Genomic DNA, 20,239 nt, shown 5'->3' with positions numbered 1-20,239 from the left:
TTCTTCCTGATGTTTAGTCGGAATCCTTTCTTGTAGATTTCATTATTTTAGCTGACAGAAATAAAATTCATTGATTGATTTCCTACAATTCTCTAAAATATACGATGTCTTGAATCATGTGTTAGATGTTGCTTTTTATTCTGTTTGCTATGAAATGAACAAACCTTATAAACCGTCATTTATAGCAACATTTATAGCAACATCCTGCATTTATGGCTGTTAATTGCTTCTCTGTGGTTTGTCAGGATCTTCCAGAAGAACACAGCCGGCAATCACAGCTAATGTACACTGTCATGAAGTTAGATAAAATTCTAGAACCGCAAATATCTGCTGAATATTAAAGAGTCAGCATATTTGTCTTAATTAAATAATCTGCAAAAATAATGTCAATCTGTTGCTTTTCAGCTACAGATATATGGCTATGATTCTCATTAGAGGTTGGCCAGGTGCATTGGATAAATTTTATGGAAATATATGGCTAGCATAATTTATGCTAAAACAAATAGCTTATTAGCAATTCTTGTATATGTTTAATGACTTCCTAATTTAAATTTATACTCTCTTAAAATTTGATACTTTTAGACTTGTTAAATTACGAATATTGGAATTACGAGAGAATCACTTGAAAACTCTACCAAAGTAAGTGCTTATATATTTAATTACCTTAAATATTCGAAGAATTGTCATCGTCCCCCTTCTGTTATGAATTGTGCTGTTTTGTTGTGTGATTCCCACTGCTCTTTCTATTTTGGAACATTGTACCACTGGGGGATATATTAATGGCTATAAATAATAAGCAAAAATGATTAAATGGTAGATCAGAATTAAAAAGCATACACATTCTAACAAACTTTAATCAAAATTTGATAAATTATGGGTAAGTCCATTGGTGAACATATCAGTTACATATATGTTTTCCTAGTATTCTAGGTTATAGTTTTGTTTGTATGTACCAGCTGCCTTCAACTGGCTGACGAAAACCAACCTTACTTCCCACTCTTGGTAACTCTGCTCATCTACTTAGGATGGATTTCCTATCATGCACAGGCAGGATCGTGATTAAACCAGCAAGCTTAATTAGTGTTTGTAAATCAGCTTCAAACTCTTGTTACTAAATCTGGTTATGATGAAAAAACTTTTTTTTTGCATTTATTACAAATATTCAACTTGTGTGTAATACTTGGCAGCTCTGATTATATTTGCATTATATATATATATATATATATATATATATATATATATATATATGTGTGTGTGTGTGTGTGTGTGTGTGTGTGTGTGTGTGTGTGTGTGTTTCAAAGCCCAGGATATATGAGCCAGAGAGCATATAACATAGATTACATTTGTGTTTGAACACATTTTTTAAAATGTTTTTTTTAAAAAAATTATGCAGCAGAGTCATTTTAATAACTATTACCAAGACTGAGCACCATTATGAGAGGTAATGCTAGGAGAGGCTATGTATGTGAAGGGAGTTTTATTCCCTCTGTGCTCAAATAAGGCTGGTTCAGACATATCAGTTTGTGCATGGGAAGGCTATGTTGAAACACATGCAGTCCCTGCCTCCATTGTCCTCATCCTTTCCAGCTGCAGCCTTGGGCCCCTGCATATTGGGTAGAAGGTTTGAAATGTGATCTTTTCCACATGCCTATAATGTTACAGCATTAGGAAACCCAGGTTATGCTTCTGATCGTAAGCATATTCAGATGAGAATCTGCCTTCAGTCCTTCCTGCTCAATGCAAGAAGGTTGAAGGTGGAACTAATCAGGTCAGTAAGGGATATTGGGTGGTGGTATGCACTGCCCTGCACTCTCTGGCCCAGGGGTCCCCAGACTATGGCCCGGGGGCCGGATGCGGCCCAATTGGCCTGCCAATCCGGCCCGCGACGACCCCCCCGCCCGCTCTTACGGCGCGCAGCGCGGTAGCACTCTTCCGGGTCGGGGAAAAAGCGCCGAAAATCCTTTGTGCGCATGCGTATGGGCCTCTCCCGACCCAGAAGAGGTCATTTCTGGTGCACTTCCGGGTCGGGGGAGGCCCATACGCATGCACACAACGGATTTTCGGCGCTTTTTCCACCCTGGAACTGGCCCAAACGCCGGTAAGTCTGGGGACCCCTGCGAGTCTGGCCACTTTCACCCCCCCCCCATATGTTCCTTGAATGGCTGTAATAGGACTGCTGTGCATCCTCCTTGAATCTGTAGGCCAAAACAGTTTAAAAACCTCACTGATCCAATTTTTTTCACTCACCAAGAAAATGAACAAATGAAGCTGTCCCAAAATGGGAGTGTTCATACATCAGAGTAAACCATTGTTAATGGTAAATGGTTTACTTTAAACATGCATATGGCTCCCATTTTGCACTTCCCCTAATGAGAGCAGGAGCAACAAACCATGATCCTGGCTTAGCAATTAGTCTGAATGAGGACTTCTGATTTGTTTCACACCAAACAAACCATGAAGGTTTGTTCTTGGGTTACTAAATGTGGTTTGTTAAGAGTGGAACAAACCATGATCTTGAGTTCAGATGTAACACTAAGCCAGGGATCATAGTTAATTCTCCACACTAGCAGCGGAGTTAATCACAGGAGCCAAAGAAACATTCCTAGTAAATCATAAACTATGGATTACCATGACATGTGATCCATGTTTCCTGTTATTATCTACTCTGACTAGTGAAAGATGCCGAATAGGATCTATACCTGACCTGCTAAATTGTGCTAAATAAATAAAAATAAAACAAAATAAATAAAAAGGTTTCTGGGATGGGAAAGTTTAATAGTGAAAACATTCTCTCTGCATTCTGTTACATCAGGAGGCTTTGATATACACTGCTATAAATAAAAAATGAAACCTTATTTGATTTTGGATGTAAATGTGCCTGAGATGAAATAAGGCAATTTGTGCTGTACACATATTCTCCTTTGAAGTTTTCTGTGCAGAAAATAGATTTAGACGCTAATGTTGGTGGGTTGTAGATGGCCTCTCTATCTGAGGCCTATTGGAGATTTATTAAACCTTCAGGGTTTTTTGCAGTTAGTAGCAAAAGACTGAATAAAGTATTTTATTAGTATACATACTAGTTATAAAACACCACTTTGGCTTTCACCTTTGGAGGCCATAGCGGTGAAAAAGAAAAATATGATGCAAAGTTGGGTAACTTATAGAAATTTATTTAGAGAGGGGGGTGGAGAATTTAACTTAAAAGAGTTTAAGAATCTACCAGAAATGTTAATAATATGATTACAATATCATCATTTGAATGAAATATTTAAAAAGGATATGAAGTGGGGGTTTGGGGAACAACTATCCCAATTAGAAAGAGACCTGTTAAATTGTACCGTTAAAGTGATGTCTGAAATGTACAAGATGTTATTGGAATGGGAGACAAAGGATGAACAAGTGAAATTTTCAATGATACACTGGGCAATGGATGTTGGTCATAATAGAGTGGTACCTCTGGTTAAGGACTTAATTCGTTCCGGAGGTCCGTTCTTAACCTGAAACTGTTCTTAACCAGAAGCACCACTTTAGCTAATGGGGCCTCCTGCTGCCCTGCGCCGTCGGAGCACAATTTCTGTTCTCACCCTGAAGCAAATTTCTTAACCCGAGGTACTATTTCTGGGTTAGCGGAGTTTGTAACCTGAAGCATTTGTAACCTGAAGCGTTTGTAACCCGAGGTACCACTGTATAGAAATGGGGACGATTGTGGAACAGGGATATAAAATTTATAGCATGTTATGAGTTAAGAGAAAATTATATGAAAATGCTATATAGATGGTACCTAACTCCTAATAGATTGGCAAAAATGTACAAATCAAAGTCGAATACTTGTTGGAAATGTAAAGGGAAAGAAGGTACCCTTTTCACATGTGGTGGTCTTGTAATAAGGTTAAAGCTTACTGGGAAATAGTATATAATGAATTGTAAAAAATATGTTTAAGATCACCCTAAAAAAACCCAGAAGCTTTTCTCTCTGGAATTATAGGATTAGAATGATTCGAACAATATAGAGATTTATTTATGTATGCAACTACAGCTGCAAGAATGTTATTTACCCAAAAATGGAAAGATGAAGAGGTCCTGACGAAAGAAGATTGGATACAGAAACTAATGGAGTATGCAGAAATGGCAAAACTTACCGGAAGAATAAGAAATCAAGACAGCAAACTTTTAAGAAAGGAATGGAAGTGGTTTATTGAATATTTACAAACATGATTATTGTAAAAACCTGCAGATAGATAGATAGATAGATAGATAGATAGATAGATAGATAGATAGATATGAGAGAATAGATAAATCACAGGATAAGTTCAGACAATTTGGAGTATGCAGGAAAGGACGAAAATAAATGTAAGGAACTGCAGAAAGAGGGGGGGAAAGGAGTTGAAATTGAAAATGTTAAAACTTGGCAAAATAATTGTAATGTATATAAATGAGAACTATAAATTACATACACACACATATGTTATATTCTCCAGCTCCCCAATATATGCTGTCCAGATGTCATATTTTCCCTCTTTTAACATGGTTAGAAACTCTATTTAAATATAAATCTTGTTTATTTTATTTTTTAAAAAACTGCTTTTTATTATAAGTCTTTAAAAGCAGTTGTTATTATTTTTTTTAAAAGTAACCAACTACAACATCATATATGTGAGCAGTCTTCATTCTGGGGTTAGGCCTCTGGGGAGTGATTTGAGACATCCTTTCCCAACAGATTGGCATGATAGTATTATATATCTCCAATTGGGTATTCTGACTAAGGGTACAGCAGGGTCTAACAGGTACTGGGCACATTTATGGGGGAAAGAGCACTGCAGTTTAGTCAGGTGACCTCTCCTTGCCTGAAATGTCAATGCTGTGGCTGTAGTGATGCTACAGTTATATTATGGTGCTGACCTTCTGCTAGGCAGGTTAGAAAGCTCCCTACCCTTTCCACACTACCTGACAGATGGCAGGATCATCTGCTGGACAAGAAAAGAGTGCTAGGATGCTCTTCAACAGTGCAGTCATATATTTTGCAATCTATGGAGGAAGGAGTCCCCAGAACCTTTCCCCAATAGATCAATGCCTATTTGGATGAAGAGGTTGGATAGAATGCTTACAAAGGTATTCAAAATGCCTAAGATTGTGCTGAAAGTGACTGCTGCTACTCCTAAGTAAAATTCTGAGAGCAGCAGTGACCATGCCATTTGAAGAGGGGAATTGAGGGGGAAAGATTGCAAAGTGCAATTACTGTGAAAGTGGATTGACAAAGTAGATACAGATGGAATAATCTGTGTGCGTGTGGTGGATTTATCCCCTATTACAAGTGTTTCTATTAGTACCCTGGTTACTATGTTTTGCAAAACAATTTTGCTTCCATACTGCATATTTCCCCAGAAGATAGTACTTAAAGGGCAATAGGGTACTCAGGGTATAGGAGTCATCCTCTTCCATGAATTTTGAGGCATTCTTATTATCATCTTCATCATCCCTTCACTATGTACAATGCCAAGCTTCTATCTGTACTTGTAATTTTTCTATTCAGTTTGTCCCATTTATAGGGAGATGCAAGTACTGTAGCGAAAAATAAAAACAAGTAATTTACATTAAACAGAGGAAGGCGTTCATCTTAACCTAGGTCAGGGGCAATGTGAACAGTTGGCTAAAGGACATTGCTAATTCATTGAAAATGTAATTCCCAAATTATTCTGTTGGGGACATGTCTCTGAGGACTGTGTTGCTTGGTTGCAGCTCAGTATTGATTGAAGATAATGCAACTGTCTGAATTAATGATTAGATGTTTATAAATTGTCATGATTACTTATGGTGTGTGCTGGCATGAAAAAAAAGTTGGCTGAAAAGGTTAAAGTTGGTTAAAAATACTGTCTCTGGGATTTCCAATCAGAGTAAGCAGAACATAAAAGCAGACCCTTTATAATGCGAAATTTTCAGTTCCCTAGATGGGAACTTGCTGGAGTAGAAATATACCTTCACTCCTGTAGAACTATTCCTATATTTTAATTAAGTATTTTAATTTCATAATGAAATTGAAAGTTGAGCTTGTTGTAAGATGCAGTTAGGCAGTATCATGGAAGGTGTGTGGGTGTAGGTGTGCCTGCTTGTGGCCTCTATCCTCCTAGTAACATTGGGAAACGAAACACATAAAGCTGTGTTCTGTATTGCTAGCAAGGTACACATGGCAGCTAATGAACTGGAATTAGGCATGGAAAAACTGGATGCAATTATGACATATATTGTGCTTTTTTCGCTGAGAAGATGTGTGAGTGGCTTCACTGAAGTCTCACATTTCCTGTAACACGTACTTAGGTCAGCTTTTGGTTTGATCCTGTCAGATTCTTTTTATGTTTGTATGCGTTTTAACCTACAAAGACGAGTCTCTATTTCATGTATCCTTGGAACAGCGTCCTGTGAGATGACCTACTATTCAGATAATGAGAATAACACTTTCTAAAAGAATGAGATCACATTATGAGAGGTGGAAGGGGGTTTATTTTTGGATATCTGCCTTCAAAATTATTTTAAAATGTTCTGGGAAGACAATATTCTTTGTAATATGAATTCAGTAGCACTGGGGATGGAACATAGCATGACTTGCTTTCTTTTCTTGTAGTTTCACATAAGGTTATTAGATAATTTGCAAAACACAACTTTATACCCTTGCATGTTGGCAACCATCATTTGTGGTACTTTCAAGCAAGCATTTTGCTTCTTTGTGTAAATAATTATTGAGCACCTAAATATTTTTGGTCCATCTTGTAAACAGCATACAACTTCCAAGACTTATAGTTTGTACTGAGCAGTTTGTATCCATGGTATCTTTCTACAAGAAGATGGAGGTACTTGCAGTGCATATAGTTTAAACAAATGTGAACAACAAAAATGGCTTTTTATGCCAGAAATATATTCCCATGCTCATTGTTTAAAATAGGTTTTAGTAGTTCCAAACATTATTTGCAGATTAAATGTGTATTTTAAAAAGTATTTTAAGTGGAATGTCTCATGACTGCATATTCAGTGCTGCTACATGCCTAGTTCTTCCTTCAGAAAGTCATTCCAATTAAGTTATTTATTTTAGGAATGTTGGTTGGGGACATTGCTGCGGCTGCCTGTCATCTTCTTTCTCCTAGAATGCCTATGGGGTTGGCTGAGCATAATGCTTGGTATGATTACATTCTTCTAAATCACGGGTGTCAAACACAAGGCCCGGGGGCCAAATCCGGCCCGCCAGACCTCGTCATGTGGCCCGCCGAGCTCCTCAGCCAGCGGGACCCAGCAGTGGGACCTTGCTGCTGAAGCGCCGCGCCAACAAAGCGCCGACAAATAGCTGGGGCCGGGGAAATGCTCTTTTCTGGCGCTGAATCAAGGCGACGACCCCCCTTCCCTTTCTTTCTTCCTCTCTCTCGTTCTTATTCTTTCTTTCCCTCTCCTTCCTTCCTTCTTTATCTCTGTCTTCTCTCCCTCTTTCTTTTTCTTTCCTTCTTTATTCCTTCTTTCCTACTCTTTCTCTCACCTCTTTCCTTCCTCTCTCCCTCCTGCTCCCTCTTTTCTTTCTTTCTTCCTCCCTCCCTTCCTTCCTTTCTTCCTTCCGTCCTTCCCAACTTTCTTCCTCTCCCTCATTCTTATTCTTTCTTTTCCTCTACTTCCTTCCTTCTTTCTCCCTTTCCGTCTTCTCTCCCTCTTTCTTTTTCTTTCCTTCTTTATTCTCTTCCTTATTTCCTACACTTCTTTCTCTCCCCTCTTTCCTTCCTTCCTTCCTCTCTCCCTCCCACTCCCTCTTTTCTTTCTTTCTTTCTTTCTTTCTTTCTTTCTTTCTTTCTTTCTTTCTTTCTTTCTTTCTTTCTTTCTTCCTTCCTTCCTTCCTTCCTTCCTTCCTTCCTTCCTTCCTTCCTTCCTTCCTTCCTTCCTTCCTTCCTCCCCTCCCTCTCCTCAGAAACATAGGATGCTGCTTTATACTTCTGGCCCTTAAACCCTGGAACCAGGAGAGCAGCTTCAGTGAGTCAACCTCAGCCAGTCCCTTTGGTGAAGGGTGGTGGCTCACTGGCAGAACATCTGTCCTGCATGCAGAAGGACCCCAGCATCTCCAGGTACTAGTAGCTCTGCAAAGGTCCTGCATGAAACCCTAGCGAGCCTCCACCACCCAGTGCAGTTACCAAAAATCATTTTTCAATAAATTGTACAATAATTGTACATTTGAATATCTAATTGCCATTATTCTGACTATGTTTCTGCTTTCAGAGCTAGTTATTACTTACATTATTACAAAAAACAGTAATAATTGAATGCAGTGACAGTCCTACAGATACAACCGGCCCTTTGAGGGTGACCAAACTGCTGATGCGGCCCCCGATGAATTTGAGTTTGACACCCCTGTTCTAAATCATCCCCCCCCTCCCCAGTCACTTGCCTCCTCCAAAAGTCTGAATTAAATGCTCATTTCACTTGAATATTATTCAGTGTAACCTGTTTCCCCACCTGTACATAGTACTCCAAGTAATCTTGCTTATCTTTAGAATTTTCTTAACTGAGCATGTGCAGCCTTATTACTTTCCCTGCCTCTGGCTCATGCTTTTTAAAAACAAAAAAACTAATGCAAAACTTTCCCCTGGAAATTCATGGTTTTCTGCATACTTTCGGAATTACTTTGCTAAACTGCCACCTAGTCATCAGTGATCTGCTGGTGTCTGTGCATGGAATGTCCATTAGGGGCATGATTATACATCTGCATTTCTTTAAATATAGTTTTTTGAAGGACAATTATACAGAGTTTTTCTGCTTTCTACAGATAACAATTTTTCCAGAAAATAATTGTATTAAAAAGTGTAGTGTTCACCTTGCATTTATTATTTAAATCATAGCTCAGTAAGCTATTCTTAGTTGCATATGCTTTGTGTGTAGAAAAAAACACCTGTTTTAATTTCCAGCAGTTCTAGTTAAGAGATGTTGAGTCATAGACTTGAAGAAAGACTTATGATTTAAGCCTTATAGAAATGGTATCAGAATATATTGTAAATAAGTTGTGTATATCACATTTCTATCTTTAATAATTGACAGTTATCTTGCTTATTATTGATAAAGCCAGTAGGCAATTATGCATTTGGTATGAGTAGCTCATTTTACATTGTATTTGCTGAAGATCAGGTATATCATAGCAAAGATTATTATAACATAGAATTTATACATACCGTGTTTCCCCTTTTTAAAGATGTAGTCATAATATAAGCCATGGCAGGATTTGAAAGCTTTTGTAAAATATAAGACATACCCCGAAAATAAGCCATGCCGCTGCGTGCCAGCGCTGGGCACGGGAGAGAGCAGGAGACTGATCAGCCACTGCGGCATCGCGCTGCCAGAGACTCGCAGCCACTGAGGAGCTCGTAGTGCCGGGGCTTGCGGGCGGCTCTCGCCTTGCCGCCCTTTCTCCTGCTTCCGGGGGAGACGCGGCTTCCATCCCCCATTACCAAGGAAACGGCCCAGGGAGAGACGCCAGAGCGGAGGGGCCGCCCGGCTGTTGCCACCGCCGAAAACGGCAATGCCTAGGGCCACCTCCTCCTTGCGCAAGATGAAGTAAGGCCCGTCGAGCGGTCCAGGGCTCGCTTCCGAATGCGCAGGGATAGGGCTGCGCCATTAAACTGCTTGCAAACTCCTTGGCAAAAAGAAAGGTGTCCTGCAGAGCTCCAGATCAAGGAGGCGGCCTGCGGGGTCGGCGCCGCTCAGCACCGTACAGAGTGCCGGATCAAGGAGCCGGTCTGCAGAGTTGGCGCCCAGCAGCGCGGCGCTGGATTGGGGAGGCGGTGCTTCGTGCGGAGCTGCTGGGCGCCGACCCTGCAGGCTGCTTCCTCGATCCGGTGCTCCGCGCGGTGCTGCTGGGCGCCGACCCGGCAGGCCGCCGGATCGAATTTTTCTAGTGACTTGGGAGAATATACCGTCTGGTATATTCAGATAGTCTGTTTGAATTAACTATCTCCTACTAGTGATGTCAGCACCATCTCATGCACTAAGATATTTTGTCCTATACTTTAGTCCTAAGATATTTTATTCCGTTTGAAGAAGTTAGGTATACTGGGAAAACTAAATTCCTAGAGGACCTCAGCTGTTGCAGGATCTGAGATGCTAGGAAATGAGTAACGGAGATCTTCCACTAGAGAGACCTCCCTTCTTTAGCGGCTCTCCACATCAGGACCAGGTAAGTGGGAAGAGAAGAGAATGGAGAGTAGGGCAGAGAAGCTTACAGTGTAGCAATTTCTTCGGAGGCATCTGAACCCTGTTATAACCCCAGTTAGGTCATCAGGTATATGATGGCATCTGAATTTCAAAAATGGGATTTTACAAAACCTGCTTAGTTTGCTCAGCCCAGTTTGAACTGACCTGAGGGATGTTTTACCAGCACCATCTGCAACTTGCATTTGCAATCTGTGCTTGCTCATCTTGCATGATTTCTTTGCTGATAGTCATTTCCCCCTATTTTATAACATTTGGTTGTATCACAGTACCAAATACTTTACCAACATAACATTTCCAATTATTTACTTGTCTATATAAGTAGATATTTTCTAAAAACAAATGATAACTTATATTCCTAAAATTATTTCAGTGCACTGAACATAAAATTGTATTTGCACACCTAAAAAGCAGTTCTTAAACACAAAGAACTGGCAATCCCCCCCTTTCTTTTTTTTAGGTCTAACTGATACAGGGTTTTGCTGAGATGCCTGTACTGTTTAACAAAATGTTCAGAAAAATAATAATCCAAAATTAGTTATACATGTTCTCAATTTCCATTCAATTTCCTGCTTGTTGACATCTCAGATTAATTCATTTCCTATAACATTTTTAATTAAATATAAATTAGATTGGCTAGGACATTTTTCACTATAACATGACATCTCTTAATCGCCAGTGTTATGTTAATACTACTCAAGGTTTAATTTCCTTTGAAATGAGACACAATACTTGATTAGGAGTTAAGAATATAAGAGCCTTGCTAGATCAGACTACCATGCTGTTCTCACAATGGCCAACCAGATTGCTATGAGAAGTCTGCAAGCGATATAGACACAACAGACCTCCTCAGCAACTGGTATTCAGAAGCATACTCTCTCTGGTAGTACACAGTCATCATGGCTAATATCAGTCATCATGGCTAAATCAGGAACCATAAGACTGAAAAACCAGTAGGAGAACACTTCAATCTCCCAGGACATTCTATAAAAGATCTCAAAGCAGCTGTTTTATTACAGAGAAATTTCAGGAACAGACTGGAAAGGGAAGTTGCTGAATTGGAAATCATTACCAAGCTTAAAACCATGGAAGCACCTGGGATGAATAGAGATATCGGATTCTTATCTCATTATGCATGATCAAGCTTTCTTTAGCACCTCAGCCCAGGACTAATTGCAGCCATCAGCAGCCATTAACACCCATCTACAGGTTTACCACTCCCATCAGCCCATCTCCCATTCCCACCCACCCCCACCACCCTCTGTATATATATAGGGTCTGACACTTCTGTTTCTAGTGTATCTGAAGAAGTGTGCATGCACACGAAAGCTCATACCAAAATATAAACTTAGTTGGTCTTTAAGGTGCTACTGAAGGAATTTTTTTATTTATCATGGCTAATAACCATTGATAACCTCCATGAATTCGTCTACCCACTTTTTAAAACATCCAAATCGGTGGCCATGCAAGACGGGGTAACCACAGTAAAGATCTTGTTTCAAATGTGTATAGGTTTAATGTAGGATATATTGGCAGGTTCCAATCAATTGGGAAATCTTGATAAGAGTTCCTGGTGTCTTTACTGTACATTTTAAAATACTCACTAAATTAGTGGAGGGCAGACTTCAAGCTTGTGTGTCTGGGATCTACTTTGTGTTTTACTAAAACTCCAAGAGCCACCAACCACAGCCAGTCTGTTAAGCAGCTTGTTTTGTTGTAATTGCTGTTGTAGCCCAATCCTCCTGAAATCATTTCATATATAAATGTTTAATACATTTAGAGTTGCATTTATACAGACATGTCTATGAGCAAGCCCCATTGAACCCTATAGGAATTACATCTGAGTAGTCATGTATAGAATTGTGCTGACACTCTACACTTAAATTTAAAATGATTTAAATACTACAAACATAAATATGAAGTTCCAAAAAAAATTACAACAGAACTGTTTAGGATAGCTTACAATTTCAACAGAAGCCTCCATAGTTCTCTCTACTGTCCCTTTGCAAGCTTTTGCACTAATTTCTCTCACCTATTTCTCTCATACCGTACTAGTCTTACAGTAGAAGCAAAAGGGTGGATTTCCCCTTCTTACCTCAGTCAAGGAAATGTCATGCACCTGTAAAAGTCCCACCTATCTGCTTTTTCATGCATGCACACACCACTAGGGACCAGAGGGAGGACTTGATGAAGGGAATTACACACTGCACATTAAAAAGAGCAAAAAACTTTGGGCTATGCGAGATTTTCCCCACCCCTCTCCCATGGAGGTTAGACCTTAAGTTTTCTGCCTCCAGGTGTGGCTTCTAAGAGAGAGAGAAGCAAGAATATTGAAACAAGAATCCTCCTGCCCTCTCTGCCCTGTGCTTTCTGTGAGAGAGTAGCTTGATTTTATTTGTGTCCTCTCTTTGGAGACAGAAGAGGGATTTACTGCTAGTGATTTTTATAATTGGTGAAGCAGAGAAGATGGACAGAAGCTACTCAGTCATCAGTGGGCTGGTTTGCTGGAAGGCAGCTTCCAACATTCCTGTGACAAAAAACATGCAGAATACAAAACACTTACAGTATTCACAGGTATTTGCATTCAGTGCATTTCTATTACTAGAATAATCTCATGTTGAGAAATTACTAGCAAATATATCACAGTTTTATTCACTTTTTCTGCTAATAGAACTGATCAAAGATTTATTTCACAGGTTACAATACACAGTCTTAAGATTCCACTTTGTGTTAAGACAATATAGGCTTTAATTATTCTATCATCCACTTCAGCCTTGCAAGCTCTCAGTTGGAAACTCCATAATCTACTTTCCAAGGTCTGTGTTTCTTCTGGTAAAACTCCTGCTCTGAATATTTATAGTTTATCAAAGCTTCAAATTTTAATGAAACTGCCACTTCAAACTGAAAGTTTTAGGACATGAATATCCTTTTGATTTTCTAAATAAGATTAACTGCATTTCAACTGAACTAATCCTCAACTGTCTGATGGTTCTCTGTGGACTGTCAGCAGTTTTAACAACTTTTAAGAAATCTTTACATGCATTTGGAAAAATACAGTGGCCTCGATCCATAACACAAACTGTCCATGTGGGGAAATCATTACTGCATGTGCTTGAGATAATTATTTCTGGCATCAGCTCCTTGTGTTTCATTCTGAGTCCCTACCCACAATGAAGGGGACCCTTTGAAGGGATCCTTGAGATATCCACTGGAAGAGGGAGCTAAAAAGCTCCCATGTGAAGGCTGCCCCTATCATTAAACAGAGAAGATAACCTCCTCAGGCTAGGAAACAAGGAGGTGAAGAACAGAGCTCTTTGCACCCTAAACTATCTTGATGCCTCTGGGTATGGTGGAAGACAATGTCCTGTCATCACTGATAAATTAAAATGCAACTGAGTCCTCTTGGATTCTACTTGTGGAATGGAGGAACATCATTTTGTCCTTCATCTCAGGTAGCCCTGATCTAGACAAAAGTCTGATTAGGAGAAAGCAGCATTATAACATATCTTGGGAGCCTTGGAAATTGATGACTTATTCTACCTTCATCTTCAGTTGTGAAGACATTTGTTATTCACTAACATTTGAGAAAAAATACACAACAACAATGTGTGAAAATATTGTTCATCTTACACCTCACAGTGATACACTACTTCTGATATGAAGCAGAACCTTCTATAGGGCTGCTTGTCATAGGAAAATATTGTTAGTCATAGACGAAGGCTATATATACATAGATTGGGTGCTCACATTTTTGTCTCTGTAGCTTACGTAGCAACCTGGGCAAACCATTTTCTACAAACTTCATTGCTGTAGTAAAAATATTGAGAGAAAGCCTTGATGACACATGTTGTTCTTACATAGATTAGAAAAGAATGGCCAGCAGTAGAGATCTAGTGTATACTCAGATGTGGTATGTATGTGTTAAAATTATTTTTTCTTTACCCCCTTTCACCTATATTTTACTGAAGTATTTTTCACAGATATAATCGATGTAAATGTTTAGATGGAATAACTTCTTTTATCTTGTATCTGACAAATTTAATTTAGTTTTATATAGCATTATTTGTTATTATTAAAATTCGTATACCACCCCTCATCTGTAGATCTCAGGGCAGATGACAACTTAAAAATACAAGATAAAAACTGCAAATTACATACTAAAAACAAGAACAAATAAGGTATGAACCAATAACCCCACCCCACCCCCTCCCACAACACATTTAAAAGGGTATCAGTTGTTAATTAGCCCAAAGCCAAATGTAGTTTATTGGGAATTGTTTACCATGGCATAATTCTAATCAATTGGCAATAGATAGAAAATAAAAAGTAATGCAATATATTTTAAGATCAGAGAAATTAAATAACTCATTTATTAGTGTCTCTAGCTGCAGCTCAGCAAGTAGTTTTCTACCGCTTGACAGATTTGAGTAATTTCATGCACTGTTGAACTATTAAAAAGCAAAGAAGTACAATTATGAATTCTATTTCTCATTTAGTATAACTTCTTTATTCTGCATGATCTTGCACAGTGGAAACTGCAAATATTTTGGTCTAGAATGATGACCTTGATATTTCCTGTTGAAATAAAAATCAGTATTGAGATTTAATACTCTTGCAGGAGATTTTGTACTCTGGCATTTTACCATCAATATGTTGTTGCCAATATATTAATAAGAAGTGTGAACAAAAAGAATGTAAAACTCCTGAAATTATGATAGATTGTAATTGATCCTATGTCGTATGGATGTGGAACCAGCGGCATAACTTGCTTGCTAATTAAATGTGTGTTGGGAAAAGGTTTACCTGTTGATCATTTATTATGATTATTGGGTGCTATTCACGTAAATAGATCCATTATTGCAAGGACTTTTGATTATGCAAAGGAACTTCTCTCCCTCTCCTCGTGCACCCCTATGTCTTCCAAAGTCTGGAGCAGATTTCAAGAGGACATCGGAGTGCGCAGAGAGGGGAGAGAGAGAGGAAGTTTTGTTGCACAAGCAGAAATCCTTGCCGATAGCAAATTTATTTTGTTGGATATTATTTACAGCTGCTAGTGTCACAATAAAAAGGTAGCAACTCTGAGTGCTGTAAAGTTGTAGCCAAATGCACATACCACTTTTGCCAGGTTATTTGGATTTAGGATTATTTTTAAATACAGTAATTTTAGTAAGATTAAAGCCAGTTTCTTAAACATTGAATGAGAACTGACTATCTTTGTGCACATTAAACTAACTAAAAATGAGTTTGCAAGAAACTGGACATCACTAAAAAGAGATTTTGATGATGAATGCAATGTAGGGCCACTAATTTAACACTTAGGAAAAGGGATGGTGAACCTACAGGCTACCAGGGTCTCTGTGCATTCCCCTGGCATTCACACGCCTTCATTTAGGCACCACCTGACCTTCTTCAAGCCCTCTATATACGACTCTCATTATAACAGCAGCCAAAGCATAACAAAATGCCCTCTGCAGTATTTCTGTGATATTTGGCAACACTTTGGAAGTGTTCTGCTCACCTTTCTGCCGATGTTATAAAGAAGAAGCACTGCATGTCTAAAGTAGATAATTTGAATGGTGAGGATCCAAATGTCGGCAAGCTGAAGAAGTGACAGTGTTATGTTCCGTTCTCCCTATTTCCATGAGCAGATTTAAATGACCAATGGAAAGATTAATATTGTTTGTTTCTTGGGGTGCAAGTGTTAAAGTGAAGGACAGATGAAAATAACTATGGTGTGTGTGGTTGCAGTAGTAGTGGGTGGGTGGGTGCTGAAATGGTACAGAAAGAAAACATTTTTCTTTCCCCTACTGGCAGTGGGGTAACCCCCCATAGTTGATCTAGCCTGAAAAAGTAAGAGTCACATCTGCTACGCCAGCCACCTTTTGGTCCGGCCCCACCTATTGCTGAAATGAATCTCCTGACAGCTTTTCACCAAGATAGTGCAGTTCTTCCTGGTGTGGGAAGGAGAAACCATAAGCCAGAAGCGTAAAACCTTTGAAAATGCAGATGGCGAGTTTCCCTTCCAGGAACCATGAAGGTTTAGCACTTGCATAGATGAATCACTTGGGTAATATTACAGAAATTATGTAATTGCAATTTTATACTGCAGTGTTTGACATTTTCTCAGAATAATTTTAAGGCCACATTAGCTTTGTCTTTAGTCAGTTATGAAGAAAACCACCTTGTCTCTATTTCAGTAGCATGTTCTCTCAGCTTCTACTTTATGCACCATTATGGCAATATTATGTTAATAGAGAAGGACATTCATTCTGGATTCTTGGTTTCTGCTCCTGAAATTCATACTTCCTGGCTACAGTTATTTAATCTTTTTATTTTTAGGTTTTTCCATTTGTAAGAACAGATATTATTTCAGAAAGTGAACAGACATGCATAGGAAAAAGTAGTTATTTGGGTAATTTGGTCCAATACACTTAGGGCTTTTAAAGGGAACCAGCATTTTGAATTGTGTTCAGAAATGGGCTGATGGCCAGCACAGGTGGTACTGCAAGTGGGTGACCTGATCCTGACATTTAGCAAGAGTCAGGAGCTTTTGCAGCAGAATTCTGTTTTTGAATAGTCTTTGAGGGCAATGGCAGCCCGATGTACAGCATAATACTGTAAATCTGTTTGGATGTAACAAGTATATGTGTGACTTCTGTCAGGTCAACTACCCCAAACACAGGCTCAAATCAATCAATCAATCAATCAATCAATCAATAAACTTTATTTGCATAGCCAACAGCCATAGCAACAAAATACATGCAATATAGAATTAATAACAACAAGGATAAAAAGATCATATGACTATGGTTGTCGTTTAAAAGGTAGCCCTTAGTCTCATTGCACCCTCGATAAATCATGATCACTGGTTAGGTGTTTTTGACATGTTGTTTAGGTTTTTTAAAAACAAAAACAAAACAATAATGAGTTTCACATGTGTTATACAAAATAGTTTCCTGTATGAGTTTTATTTAAAACTTAACATGCATTAATAAAGATAGAGCATGAGTTCAGAAAAAAGGGTGAAAATTAAGGAGGAAGTCAACTCTATACCAAGTCAATGGTATTTCCAAGTAGACTTGTATAGGATAGTGCTGTTAGAGACGGAATGAAATGGTATGGCTATGAGAATATGCAAGTGAATATTCACCTGTTTACTATGCTATTGATACTCATTGTGGGCAAGTGAAAAAGATAAGGGTCTCAAATAAAATGTAGACACTTCCTGTAGGCGATGCGACAAGTGGAGGAAAATATGCCTAACATGTCTTCACACATTAGACTTGTCTAATAGTAGTAATAGTAGAATCCCTGTTCTTGTAATGTTTGTATTTAGAACTTATTTACTTAATATTTCTTTATGATGAAATCTGATATTTAAAGCATTAGGAAGAATTTCAGTTTTCTTTGGGCATCCCTTTCAGTTTAGATAATCAATTTCACCATGTAAGGGTTCATTCATAAGGAAGATTAGCCACATTCTAATCACATAGTGGTGAATTCACAAAAGCAAACATTATATATAAGAGTCTGGGCTAAAAACTAAGATTTTACTTTAGTGCTCTAGATTACTTTCCTTCATGACTGAATGATATTATACAATCTTTGGAAGAATATTTACACTAAGTTGAGGTATTCAGAAAACATTTCCCTGCAAAGAATACTATTTGTCTCCTTTCTTTGCCCTTGAACTTGGGCCTAAATGACTTTAATCAAGCAGGAGACACCTAAAAATATTTTCATCACTCTCCAAATTAATTTTAAGTTGATTAAGTAAGAAGTGCAGAAAATTTAATTTCAAATTCTTTCCTAATGTTATAAGTTAGTGCTCTCTTAAGTGCCATAAGCCATTTGGTAGTTTTAGACACCTCTTCTACTCCAGCAGTTCCATCTTTTGGGCATTGAAATTGATTTTTCTCATCTTAGCATTTGAAGATCCAGAGTGTGCCCCTTGCCCCATCGCCTGGGAGAGTACAATGGCACCAACAGCAGAGGATGTGAAGGCAGCAGCTTTTCGAGCACCTGAAATGGCAGCATCAGGAGCATCAGCACGAATAGACTGTGTTGAGGTAGCTCTCCCACACTATACAATGAAACCAAAACAGTTTGGGGATACTACATGCTGATGAAGGCTGCCTTTTACTATATTGACCTTTATGCAAATGTTTGCTGTGTTTTAGAATATTCACATTTTCTTTGCATGGTCATGAGAAGAGAATCTGCCCATGCTTGAACTTCCTCTTAGACATACACTGGGCCAATTCCCAGGAATTTTATCAATTCACAGCCATACGTTTTGAAGATCAATATTACCAATTTGTAATGTAGCCAATGCAGCCACTGAAATAATAGTAGTATAATCATTAACAGAACCAACAAATTTAAAGTTGTGTTAGTTTAAATGTAGGAAAACTATAGGCAAGATGTTAATTTTCTATTAAAGCCTTTAGTCCTGTCACTTAAAATTGCTTCTGAAAATACTTTTTTCTTTCATAGCTATTTAATGACAATCATTAATGGCAGAATATCAGAAGATCTACTAATGCTTATTTCCAAGTCAGGCACAGGCATATGTCTGAAAGACATTCCGGGGAAGAAGCATGAGTGATTTGTGCTGTTTATTCCAATGTTTCAAGTCTTATTTGAAATCAACATAAATGCACATTCCGTTTGCCATAGGGCTGGTGGGAAAATGCATTGTACCTCTAAATCAGGAGAAGGTCCATCTCCCTCAGGGAATATGTGCATCTCCTTTCAGTAAGACATGGAAGATGGAGAAAAGAAGCCAAAGTCACTCAAGTTTATTCTCAACACTATTCTAGACTGTCTAAACTAGCTCTGATTTGTGCAGAGACAGAGGGATAAGTCCTTTTGATGTTGTTTTTCAACACAGGAGTGACTTTTAGATGTTTTCCTATATCTCTAAAGTAACTAATTATTTAAGTACGCTGTTGATTTATGTTCTTATGTTTGGATGATCTTCTGTACAGAAACTGCACTGTGTTTATAAAATTTTAAATAGGCTCTATTTTTTTAGTTTGTATTAGTCATAATGTCTTGATAGGAATTTATATATAGTATTGCAGCAGAGATACGGTATGATTCATTAGTTATGTGCAACTGTAGATGTGTTCACATGTATGTTTTTTTTTTTTTTACTGATTGGTGTACACTTTCATTGGCACCATTTGAAGTGTGAGTTCCAATATTCAGAATGTTAGATGTGTATGTGAATATAAAGTGTAGCAGTTTTTATATTTAAAGACAGGAATGGAGATCATATAGCTATTGCAGTGGGTGCATGTCGTTAACACAGAGAACTGTAAGCAGATTATATGTCAAATGATATGAACAACTTTTATTTTTAAAAATAGTAGAATTCCCAGTAACAAAAGGACCCATGTTAAAAAGTTTTACAAATAGAAATGACAAACTAAATCAGGTTTTAAGTACCTGCACAATAACTAAATGGTACTAGTCAAAACTGAAATGTGAACAGCATTTCAGATGTCTTCTAAGGGACCTTTTCCGCCCTCCTGCATCCCTGCACAATTGCCTCTGTATATTGGGAAGCATATCAGAAATGGGATATGACATATTTTCTTCAACTATGCTTCCAATCCACTACCAAAGAGAAAGTAGCAAGAGGCTGCTGTCAAGAAGGGACTTCAGTTTTATGACATTTTTCCCCAGATAGGCACTAACTGCAATATATTCTTGGAATATACAGTTCTTGCCCCTGGCTAAATAGGCCATTGTGATTTGAGGTGCCTCTCCAGAGAATGGTCATACCTGAGAATTAAATGTACATACTAAAATGATAAAGTGTGAACACAGCAAATGGATGCTTAAAATATCTGCATCATTCAGGTGCACTAAACCAGAGACCCAAGATTCTCTGCAATTTCCTGGGCAGGATTCAGCTAACAAGTCTGTCTAGTAAAAGGAAGTACAAGGGTGCTTGCTAGCACAGTGGGGCTTCCTCTCCATTGGACACCCTTTCATTGAAATTTGC

General features: G+C 38.4%; 1 protein-coding gene across 5 annotated transcripts in view; it reads left to right on the top strand.

Annotated features, from left to right (window-relative positions):
- The window catches only part of LRRC7 (leucine rich repeat containing 7), a 172,202-nt gene that overhangs the window by 83,476 nt on the left and 68,487 nt on the right, over positions 1-20,239 (top strand). For all 5 annotated transcript variants that reach the window (XR_015951009.1, XM_088673912.1, XM_088673915.1 and 2 more), the window contains exon 7: positions 583-639. Coding sequence is in view for 4 of the 5 variants with exons in the window: in XM_088673912.1 (XP_088530038.1) it covers positions 583-639 (57 nt within the window). In the remaining variant the exon portion in view is untranslated. The remainder of the gene's footprint in view (positions 1-582; positions 640-20,239) is intronic.

This window comes from Zootoca vivipara, chromosome 7 (genome assembly GCF_965207765.1).
Source record: "Zootoca vivipara chromosome 7, rZooViv2.hap1.1, whole genome shotgun sequence".
Classification (NCBI taxonomy): Eukaryota; Metazoa; Chordata; class Lepidosauria; order Squamata; family Lacertidae; genus Zootoca; species Zootoca vivipara.
The sequence above is the reverse complement of the archived record's forward strand: the minus strand, read 5'-3'. Positions and strand labels throughout refer to the sequence as shown.